We start from the raw sequence: 12,351 nt of genomic DNA, 5'->3' as shown, positions 1-12,351 counted from the left end.
CTGAAGGAGATCAGCCCTGGGATTTCTTTGGAAGGAATGATGCTAAAGCTGAAACTCCAGTACTTTGGCCACCTCATGCGAAGAGTTGACTCATTGGAAAAGACTCTGATGCTGGGAGGGATTGGGGGCAGGAGGAGAAGGGGACGACAGAGGATGAGATGGCTGGATGGTATCACTGACTCGATGGACGTGAGTCTGAGTGAACTCCGGGAGTTGGTGATGGACAGGGATGCCATTCATGGGGTTGCAAAGAGTCGGACATGACTGAGTGACTGATCTGATCTGATCTGATGCTTTATCCTCTGCTCTGGAGTGATCACTGACGGGTGGGAAGTGGTATTTTCTAAATACAATTGAAAATTAGAAAATTTCAACTTGCTTTCCAGAATTATTCAATACTGACTATAAGAATTTCAGAAGGAGAAGGTGAGAATATAAGTTAAAATAATTATGGGGAAAAATAATATGTATCTAGCAAGTATTACAAAATTTTTTTTACAATTAATCTGTATACAGTCTGGGGTTCTGAGCACCAGTGTTAAGCTATTTGGAGATACTGTTCTCACATCTAAAAATATAATACTTAGGACTCTAAGTGTGTCTATGGATTAATTAAGCTGATTTCCCGTGGGGTTTTGGCACTCTATCTACTCCTGCTGTCAATGTAAAATGTTTATAGAATGGAGAATTTTAAATGTTCTCTCACTTGAGCAACCTGCCTAGGAATTTAGCCTATTTTAAGTGAGAGTTTTCAAATGTATGCATTGTATGATATACTACCTTTTCCTAGGGTTTATAGGAGTTAATGTCATGATATAATTATAGAAAAAAAGGAGTAAAAGACAGCAAAACAGAAAATTCTACTTTTGATAGCTGTAAGATTGAAGTACAAAAACAAAGAAATCAAATAATGACTTTGACTATCTATCTCAGAAACTTAGTATCACATTTAGGATCAGCCAAGTGCTAAACTAATGATTTAGGGCCAAGATGATTTTTAGAGAGTGAGGCTGAAGAGTTTAAAACTAACAGAGACAGCATACCTGTGTTCATTTTGACCTTGGAGGGTTTGTTATTTAAGTCTTCAGTTTTCCTGTAGAAAGAAAATGATGTATTAATTTGTTCACTAGCGTGGGGAGCAAAATATCAAGAAAGTATTTTTCTTTGGTTTTGGTGTACCTGTGAGCTAATATCACATTATCATTAGTTTTATTTAAATGAGAGTTTAATAAAGTGGGCAGAATTTATAATTCTATTCAAGTTAAACTTCAATTATTATTGGTCTTATTATCATAAACATAAACTCGTGTTTTTGTTTAATGTTGATCATTAATGGATGAAAATGGAGTAGGGTTTTCATGGTTAAAAATTAAATTGCTTTCTCAAACATTTATAGTAACAGTTTTTGTTCTCTAAGCCAGAAAGGATCACTGATGGTTAAGTGCCCTCTACCAGAATTTTAAAAAACACTCTGATACTTTGAAATCATTAACTTTACATTATTCAGTTTATTGCATTATTTAATTTTATTTGAGATTATTACTTTACATTATTTCATTTATTATATTCAATTTATTATTGAGTTAATTTATTGCCAGGGAATATTTAATGTATTTAAGCAATGTACTGGTATTTTGAGCAAGTATTCAAAGGTAAGATTCATCTATTTTTACTAAAGTGCAAGAAATAAATGATGACTACTAAACCCAGTTCTGTTTCAGTATCAGATGTGGTGGTTTTCCCCTTTGGAGTGCTTGCTGTATGACAGTTGAGATTAATTTATTGGAAATGGTTGGGAAAATGGTACTTGTTGTAGAAAACAAGTTTCAAAATATTTATAGTATTTCTTGATGTATAACATGACTTAGTTCTTTTCCTGGCATATTCTCTGTGCTCACTTTTAGAGTTTCTTATTTCTCTATACCCTGTAGCCAAAGTAAAAGGATAGGCTCTTCAGGAAGCAAAGCTTCTAAGAGGAAGAGCTCTCTGATAGTTGTTTAACCCTGGTCACTTTGCCTTAGCTCCTGAGTAGGGCCTATTGTCAGTGAACATGAACTTCCCCTATACCACACATTCAGTTTCCATGTGCACTCTAATATCTGATAGGTAAAAAAAAAAAAAAAAAAAAATACCTCATGGATCAGTAAATAATAATAAAATTAAAATGTCCAATTGGGAAGACTGGACAGCTACATCAAAAGAATCAGACTGGACTACTTTCTCACATCATGAGTAACAATAGATTCAAAATGGATTAAGACGTAAATATACAACTTGAAACCATAAAACTAATGTAAGAAAATAGAGGCAGTACGCTCTTTGACATTGGCCTTAGTAATATTATTTTTGGCTATGTCTCCTCAGGCGAGGCAAACAAAAGCAAAAATAAACAAGCAGGACAACATCAAACTAAAAAGCTTTTGCACAGCAAAAGAAACTGTCAACAAAACGAAAAGACCACCTACTAAATGGAAAAAGATATTTGCAAATAATTTATCGGATAAAGGATTAATATCCAAAATATATGAAGAACTCATACAACTCAGCATCAAAAAATCAAACAACCCATGTAAGAATGGGCAGAGGATTTGAAAAGCCTTTTCCCCCTAGAAGACATACAGATGGCCAACAGGCATGTGAAAAGACACATACCATCACTAATCCTCAAGAAAATGCAAATCAAAACCACAATGAGATATCACCTCACACCCATCCGAATAGCTGTTATCAAAAAGACAACAAATAACAAGTGCTGGCAAGGACGTCAAGGAAAGGGTGTCTTGTGCACTACTGGTGAGAATAGAAATTGTTGCAGCCACTATGGAAAAGAGTATGGAGATTCCTCAGAAAATTAAAATAGAACTACCATTAAGTTCCAGCAATTTCACTCCTGGGTATTTATCCAAAGAAAACAAAAATACTAATTAGTAAAGACATATGCACCCCTGTGTTTGTTGCAGTGTTATTTACAATAGCCAAAATATGGAAGCCACCCAAGCACCCATCCATAGATTAATAAAGAAGATGTGGCTTATATGTGCAATGGAATATCACTCAGCCATAAAAAGAATGAAATCTTGCCATTTGTGATAATATGGGTGGACCTAGAGGATATAATGGAGAAGGAAATGGCAACCCACTCCAGTGTTCTTGCCTGGAGAATCCCAGGGGCGGGGAAGCCTGGTGGGCTGCTGTCTATGGGGTCACACAGAGCTGGACACGACTGAAGTGACTTAGCAGCAGCAGCAGCAGAGGATGTAAGTGAATAAGTCAGGCAGAGAAAGGCAAATAGTGTATGATTTCACTTATATGTGAAATTGAAAAAACAAGATAGGGAATTCCCTGGTGGTCCAGTGGTCCACATTTTCACTGCTGAGGGCACAGGGCTAATCCCTGGTCAGGAAACTAAGATCCCGCCAGCCCAGATGGCAAAGCAAAAAAATTTTTTAAATAAAAAAACAATCAAATGAACAAACATAACAAAACAGAAACAGAGTCACAGATACAGAGAACAAACCGGTGGTTGCCAAAGGGGAGAGGGTGGGTGGAACAGAGAAATAGGTGAGGGACATTAAGAGGCACAGACTTCCAAGCAGCAAAATAAAGGCGTCATGGTATGAAACGTACAGTGTGGGGGACATAGTCGATAATTATGTAATATCTTTGTATGGGGATAGATTCATAACTAGACTTAATGTAGTGATTATTTTGAATTGTATGGAAATAGCGAATCACTATGTTGTGTAACAGAAGCTAACATACTACATTGTAAGTCAGTTATACCTCAACAAATAAACTAACAAACAAACTCATAGGAAAAGAGATCAGATTTGAGGTTGCCACTGGTAGGAGCAGGGGGAATTGGATGAAGGCAGCTAAAAAGTACAAACTTCCACTTATAAGATAAGTAAGTACCAGGTATGTAATGTACATGATAAATATAATTAACACTGCTGCAATTATCTATGAAAGTTGTTGAGAGAAAATCTGAAGAGTTCTCAGCACATTGAAAAATATGTATTTTTTCTATTTCTTTAATTTTGTATCTATATGAGATGATGGATGTTCACTAAACTTAACTGTGGTCATCATTTCATGATGTATGTAAGTCAAATCATTTTGTTATTTACCTTAAACTTATACAGTACTGTATGTCAGTTATATCTCAATAAACTGGAAAAAAGTTTATTTAAACCTTCAAAAAATTTTTTTAATGTGGATACTGGCTAAATAAAATGATACCTTCTCCCCCAGGGTAGAGGGAGAATTCAAGAAATAAACCGGCATGAAAACGATACACTCAAATGATATGAGATGTACATATGAAGCAAGAAGAGAAGGATTTTATCTTTTTTATGCCTACACTGAATTTCTAATATCCTGGTACTTGTACTAAGTCACTTCAATTGTGTCTGACTTGTTGCGACCCCATGGACTATAGCCCATCAGGCTCCTCTGTCCATGGGATTCTCCTGGCAAGAATACTGGAGTGGGTTGCCATTTTCTTCTCCAAGATTCCGGTACTCAATGAATACTACAGCAGGGAATATATAGAATTGATAAAATGAGAGTACTGATGTTCACCCCAATTTATTTTTTAGAGCTTACACTGAAAACAACACAGATGACATCCTCATTAGTAGTGTTTTAGTATCACCCGATTGTGTTTAGTGTTACATTCTTACCCATCCACCCTGAAGGACACTGCAGCTGCCACATCCAGGACCAAGAGAGTCACAACATTACACTGAATTTTACCGTAAAATTTCATGCCAATTGACTTTAAATAGTGATTGCAGGACACTTTATTATGATGAGTTTTAACTCTTGCTTTTCAGCTAGTATAAATAAAGAGGCAGGGTTCTATTTTCTTTTTCCGAATACAAAAATAAACGTGGTACATAGCTAAGGAGCTCTACTCTGTAGCCTTAATACCGCCTGGATTGAGGGGATGCCAGTGAAGTCAGGCAAGAAGGCAGTGGTCAGTGCAGGAGCCTTGAGAAAGCCCCAGATGTATTTATTTTAATGTCTCAGTAGCAAAACTCCTAATATGTTAACCTTAAATGGGCAAAATAAATAGAAAAGAGAAGCCTCAGGGGATGTCTGTGACCAAGGCTGAAGCAACTGCTAAAACAAGAAGGAATAAACAAGCCTCCAGAAAAATGAGGACTGGAAAGACATTTCCCCAGTTCTATTTATCACTCCTTTTCAAAACACTTGATGTTTAAAACTGTTTGAAGTTTTTCAAGTGGGAGGGGACATAGGTAAACCTGTGGCTGATTAATGTTGATGTTTGGTGGAAACCAACACTACTGCAAAGCAGTTACTCTTCAAATAAATAAATAAGTAAATAATGTTTTAAATTTTAAAACTGAATCACAAAGACAGTGTTTGAACTGGGATAGTAATAATTGCTACAGAAAACATGAAACTGAAGGAAGGTTAGTTCTCAAAACATGAAACCTGCTACTATAATAATGTTTTGATACCAAGTTTAAGGAACTAATTATCAGCATTTGTTGTTTGAATTCAAATGCTGATATTTACAAAGTATCTGACACTCAAAAAAGTAGAATAGGGTTATTGGGAACAAAGAAAGGCATCACAAATCCTTGAGCTTGTCATCTTTAAAGTGATGTATCCTGTTACTTATAAATGTAATTTGTGAGTGTTTTTTTTTTTTTTTTTAAACTTCGCATTGTTTTAGATGTCAAAACGTGAAATGACTAACTTCCTAATCAGGAAAGACATTTTCCAAGTTGTTAAAAGAAGAGTCACAGTGATTGAGCTCTGCAGAAGAACCCGAAACCCAAGGCTTTTTTGGTGACTAATAAAAATGCGTGATTTGATTTCCATTATTTGTGCTAAAGCCATTAACAAGTCTACAGCTGAGAACTCTCTTTAGACAGTTAGAACTAAGGCGAATCTAATCTCTTTTGTTCTGTTTTGAAAAAGTGCCTTTGATGGTACTTACATAACAAGCACAGATTATTCTGGAAAGCATCAAATTCCTGGAGTGTTTACTTGCTACCAGGAGAGACAGTATTTCAAGTATTCTCTTAAATTGGAATTATACTAGGGCCGAGACTATGAAAACTGACCACAAAATGCAGGCTACCTTGAACCTCAGCAGATAATCCACAGGGCAAAGAACTATCTGTGCATTCGAGTGTCAGAAGGATATTCAACAGGTGGTGTGGAGCTATATTTCCTTAAGGTCAGTTTTTGCTGAAGTTTTTATGTAAAAGGCAACATAGAGGCTTCCTTGGTGGCTCAGATGATAAAGAATCTGCCTGCAACGTGGGAGACCTGAGTTCAGTCCCTGGATTGGGAAGATCCCCTGGAGAAGGAACCCACTCCAGTATTCTTGCCTGGGAAATCCCCTGGACAGAGGAGCCTGGCAGGCTACAGTCCACGGGGTCACAAAAGAGTCCAACACGACTTAGCACTAAACAACAGCAACAACAACAATTTGTATATAGCAGTGGGTTTGTTTTTCTCAGAGGTCAGAGGGCAATGACATGATTTTGTGGCTATGGTCTCTTAATTTCCCTTGAATTACCTTCAATTATCAGATCTCTCTCTTTTTTTTAATGGATCAGAGTAGCCTTTATTTCCAACATGACAGCAGATTGGGTCATTTAAGTTTTGAATGAGGATCTTAAGATGTTTGATTGCTCATTCATGGGCACCAACATGACTTTGTGTCCATAATCTTATAGTTCTGCCTGAATTCTTTTGATTATTGGGCATTCCATTCTGAAGAGGAGCAGGGTCAATGCCTGTCCTCAATTTTGCTCAAGAATTCTGTGTTAGTTATGTTATTTTTGTAGACTTGAATTTAAGCACCAAGGCCAGCTGTACAACTATAGGACTACATTTTAGCTCAGTTAATATGAGGATTTTAAGACTGGAGCCTGAAAGATTTTCCATGGAATAATTTTAATCCAGTAAATTGCTAGGTCATTTTAAAATTATTCTATTCAGAGTTCAAAAATAATTCAGAAGACAGGACACACAGAGCGGTGGGAAACATTGAGGAATGTTAGATTTTTTTTTTTAAGAGATAAACACAAGAATAAAAATATGGTGCATATTAATTTTATGCACCAGAGTTTAGCCTGAATTTACTTTGAAATGGGGTCATATATACCATTCTTTCTGCATAAACTACCCTGAGTGGTCAATGCATTTCTCTCTCTCTGTGGTAGGACTAGCAGTATTCATAAATGCCAAATGATTTCACTTTTCAATTATAGCCAAATGACATAATTTAAGTTGTTGACATTTGTCCTTTCTACTGTATTAATAGGCTGCTTTGAAATGTTCACGGAAAATACCCCAAGTTGTTTATTATGTTCTTTACAATCCCTGAGCTTAGATAAATGAGAATCCATGTCAAACCCTTTTCTGAATGGCTTCTCTGAGCTGACAGCCAGTCTATGATGCCAGCTCGGGGGCTCCTTTGCCTCTGAGTGGGTGGCACAGATCATCTCAGTCAATAATGAGGGCACAGTTGTCCCTGCTCAGCCCCCATATAAGAACTTAAATCCCTCTGGACATTCCTGAATGAATGCTGCCTAAAGATGGGTCCTTAGTATGCAGGTCAAATTACCCATAGCATTCACACATGAATGCTGGGGTCAAAACACATTTAGCGTCATTTCATAGGAATAAGACAAAATCATTACTGTGAATAGTGTTGAACAAAAGGACATGAGATCATTGATTATTTTCATAAAAGTACAGTGTTCTTTTTCATTATACCTGGAAAAATTTCCTGAAGACTATAGAAACACATGTTATAGGTGAACTGAATAGTGTTGGTTCAAGAATAGGTTTTTCTTTTAATTTAAATGTATTTATTTTAATTGGAGGCTAATTACTTTATAATATTGTATTGGTTTTGCCACACATCAACATGAATCCACCACGGGTATACACATGTTCTTGAAGTCAAGTGGACCTGTATTCAAACCCAGTTTTGCCCATATATTTTTCAAGGAAACTAGCAATTTTATTTCTGAGACTTTACAATGCAAGCTAGTCCAAATATGTACAGATTTTCCTTAAAAAGTATACTAGTTCAAGGTCAATCCTGGTAGATAATTTTCTTTCTGATGCTATTCCAAAGTTCCAAAGTCTGTAATTTACTCTTATTTAATGATAAAAGAATATTGGTTTCTTTTTGCACTAAATGATCACGTGATTTAATATTGTTCTAGTATCATACTTTCATGATATCTTTTACTTTTATAGTACTTAAGAATGATTATAGAATACATCTAAGTACTTACAAATGCATTTTTTTCTAAGTCAAAGCTATTGATCAACTTGATAGTATAGTACTAGGAAATTTCTGTTGGTTTCTATTCTATAAATCAAAAGCCAAATATATTCCTACTGAAAATAAACCAGAACCTTAATGTGGACCTGGTAAGTCAGACACATCATCAAAGAGACATGTAAAGAATTAGACTATAGAAACACATGTTATAGGTGAACTGAACAGTGTTGGAACGATAGGTCTTGAAGTCAAGTGGACCTGGATTCAAACACAGTTGTGCCCATTTGCAGCCATCTAAATAATTTATTCGCTCAGTGGTGTCCAACTCTTGTCACCCCAAGGACTATAGCCCACCAGACTTCTTTGTCCATGGAACTCTCCAGGCAAGAATACTGGTGTGGGTTGCTATTTCCTTCTCCAGGGGATCTTCCCAATTCAGGAATTGAACCTGGGTCAGTCTCCTGGATTTCAGGCAGATTCTTTACTGTCTGAGCCGTCAGGGAAGCCCTTAAAAACGATTTATAGCAACATTACTGTCATCTTCAGCAGCAGCAACAGCAGCAGGATGAAACACCCCCCCAACTGTTGTGAACCATCCCCAGATTGGTTAACTGGCATCATTCCCATTCACCAATATTTTGAGACAGACCTTTACCTTTGATTGAATGTAATCAACACTTTCCTGAAAATACACAGACTTTATTTTATTGCTTTAGATTGAACTAAGCCACCACAGTCTATAAAGTTAATTTGTGTGTATTTTCCCATTACTCAATTACTCCATGCTCAACTTAGTGACATATTGGAATTGAAAAGGAATTCTGCTTTCCAGGCAGCTTTTCTTTCTTCCTTAAACAGAGCCTTCTTTTAGCTGAGATTCTCCCCATGCCCTCTGCCCACTGCAGCAAATAAGAGGAGACAGATCCAAAGAAATAGTTGAATCAAACACTAGCCTCTTGTCCCAGTGAAGTTCTTACTACTGAACCTAAGGGGAAGGGACACTTTAAAGCTTGTGACAATTAGCTTTAAAAAAAGACTTTCCATTACCTTTGACAGCTTATAACCTAAGGTGATGGTTGGAGGAAAGAGATGTCTATTAAATGTCACATAAAGAACTGTGTGGCAAATTGCAGAGTGATAACATCCTGATGACAGCCATCCTTGTTTATTTCACTAAATGAATGTGTCTCCCCTGCCATCCACCACTGCAGAGAGTACCATAAATTTCTACTTTGAGAAGAAAATCTATGATCTTTTAAAAGATACGCTTCTTTCTTTCTGATTTGAAAGAAATAAAACTGTCTCTATTTGCAGATGACTTGATATCACATACGTAAACCCTAAAGATTCTATCAAAAAAACTTAGAACTAATAAATTAACTTAGTGAAGACGCAGGATACAAAATCAATGTGCAGAAATCAGTTGTGTTTCTATCCACGAATCACTAATATTACTAATCACAAAATATCAGAAAGAAAGATTAAGAAAATAATCTTGCTTACAATTGTGTAAAAAATAACAAACTACTTGGAATCAATGAAACCAAGGAAATGAAACACTTGTATACTAAAAACTGTAAGACATCAGTGGAAGAAATGGAAGAAGCTATAAATAATGAAGCTATAATTTCATGCTCAAGGGTTGGAAGAATATTGATAAAATGTCTGTACTACCCAAAACAATCTATAGGTTCAAAGCAGTCCCTACCAAAATTTCAATGGCATTTTTCACAAATAGAAAATACAATTCTAAAATTTGTGTGGAATCACAGAAGATCATGAATAGCCAAGGTGATCTTGAGAAAGAAGGACAAAACTGGAGACATCACACTTCCTCATTTCAAACTCTATTACAAAGCTATAAAATAAAAAATATGGTATTGGCCTTAAAAACAGACACACAGACCAATGGAACATAATAGAGAGCCCAGAAATAAACCCATGCAAATATGCTCAGTTTATTTATGACAGAAGAGCCAAGAATATATGGTGGGAAAAGGATAGTCCCTTCAATGGTGCTGGGAAAACTGGACAGCCACATGCAAAAGAATAAAACTGCAAGCCTATCTTACCCTATACACAAAAATCAACTCAAAATCCATAAAAGATCTGAATATAAGGTCTAAAACCATAAAGGTCCCAGAAGAAAATACAAGGCATAAGCTTGACTTAGGTCTTCACAATATTTTGTTTTGTACTTGACAACAAAAGTAAAGCAGCAAACGCAAATACACAAGTAAGAGTATATAGCAAACTAAAAGCTTCTGCACAGCAAAGGAAATTATCACAGAAGGACAAAACAGCCTACAGAATGGGAGAAAGTACCTCCTAGTCATATATCTGATAAAGAGCTAATATATAAAGAACTCCTATAAATCAACTGCAAAAAGCCAAAACTCAAAAAAGACCAATTTGATTAAAAAATGGACAGAGGAACTGAAGAGACATTTTTCAAGTAAGGACATACAATGGCCAACAGGTACCTGAGAAAGTGTTAACATTACTAATCATCACGGAAATGCAAATCAGAACTACAATGAGATTTTACTTCACACCTGTTAGAACAGCTGCTATCAGAAAGGCAAGAGATAACAAGTGCTGGTGAAATGTGGGGATAAGGAAACCCTTGTGCGCTGTTGGTGGGAATAAACTGGTGCCGGTACTACAGGGGAAAATACAGAGGTCCCTCAAAAAGTTAAAAACAGAACTACCATATGATCCCGGAATCCCACTTGAGGGAATATATCCAAAGGAAATGAAGATAGAGTATTGAAGGGCTGCCTACACTCCCGCGTTCACTGCAGCATTATTCACAGTAGTCAAGACATGGAAGCAACTTGTATGTGTGCCAACTGATGAATGAATAAAGATGTGGTGTATTTACACAATCAAACATTATTCAAGTGTGAGAAAGAAGGGAGTATTGTCATTTGTGACAACATGGATGGACCTTGAGGGCATTATGCTAAGCAAAAGAAGTAAGACAGATACTGCACGTTATCACTTATATGTGGAATCTAAAACAGAAGAAAAAACAAAACCATCAAACTCATTGAAACAGAGAGTAAGAAAGTGGTTGCCAGGGGCTGGGGGTGGGGCAGGGAGATAGGGAGAGGTTGGTAAAACTGTACAAACTTTGAGCTGTCAGAGGAATAAGGTCTGAGGCTGTAATGTATGACGTGGTGACCGTGGTTGATAACACTGTATTGCAGAATTGAAATGTGCTGAAAGTAGAGGGCTTCCCTCATGGCTCCATGGTAAAGAACCTGCCTGCCAATGCAGGAGGTCCCTGGGTTGGGAAGGTGCCCTGGAAAAGGAAATGGGAACCCACTCCAGTATCCTTGCCTGGGAAATCCCATGGACAGAGGAGTCTGGCGGACTATAGTCCATGGGGTTGCAAAAGAGTCAGACAGACTTCATGCCTGAACAACGACAACCGAGAGAGTAGAATTTAAATATTCTCAACAAAGAAAAGATTAATATATGAAATGATGGATGTGTTAACAAATGGAGAGAATCATTTCACAGTGTACACGTGTCATCTCTATGTACACTTGCAACATCTTACAATTGTGTATGTCATTTATAGCTTCCATAAAGTTGAAATTTAAAAATGTTAATTACAGTTATGTTCAATGTAAAAAAACAAAAGAACCATATTTTTAAAAAATTTGAACTTTGAAATATTTCCTCCATTTTCAAAATTAAAAAAACATTATTTATCAAAGTATAATTGATTTACAATATTGTGCTAATTTCTGCTGTACAGCAATATGACTGAGTTATATACATATATACATTCTTTTTAATATTGTTTTCTATTATGGTTTATCCTGGAATATTAAATATAATTCCCTCTGCTATCCAGTAGGATCTTATTGTTTATTCATAAATTTCCTATTTTTATTAGTAAACCTTTCATTTTAATTTTTATACACTGATATCACAAGTCAGCTGATATAAAAGGAAATTAAATAGTTTAGTTTTATATATATCATATTTAGACTTTAAGGGGAAGCAAACATTAAATGCTGTGGTAGTAGTAAAGAAGTATAATTTTATGT

General features: G+C 36.1%; 1 protein-coding gene across 19 annotated transcripts in view; it reads right to left on the bottom strand.

Annotated features, from left to right (window-relative positions):
* SORBS2 (sorbin and SH3 domain containing 2) overlaps window positions 1–12,351 on the bottom strand; it is a 212,644-nt gene that overhangs the window by 99,263 nt on the left and 101,030 nt on the right. For all 19 annotated transcript variants that reach the window (XM_070364400.1, XM_070364405.1, XM_070364404.1 and 16 more), the window contains one exon: window positions 1,044–1,093. In XM_070364400.1, the coding sequence (XP_070220501.1) occupies window positions 1,044–1,053 (10 nt within the window). In that variant the 5' untranslated portion in view covers window positions 1,054–1,093. The remainder of the gene's footprint in view (window positions 1–1,043; window positions 1,094–12,351) is intronic.

This window comes from Bos mutus, chromosome 27 (genome assembly GCF_027580195.1).
Source record: "Bos mutus isolate GX-2022 chromosome 27, NWIPB_WYAK_1.1, whole genome shotgun sequence".
NCBI lineage: Eukaryota > Metazoa > Chordata > Mammalia > Artiodactyla > Bovidae > Bos > Bos mutus.
Note: the sequence above shows the minus strand (reverse complement) of the source record. Positions and strands in the feature narration are given on the sequence as shown.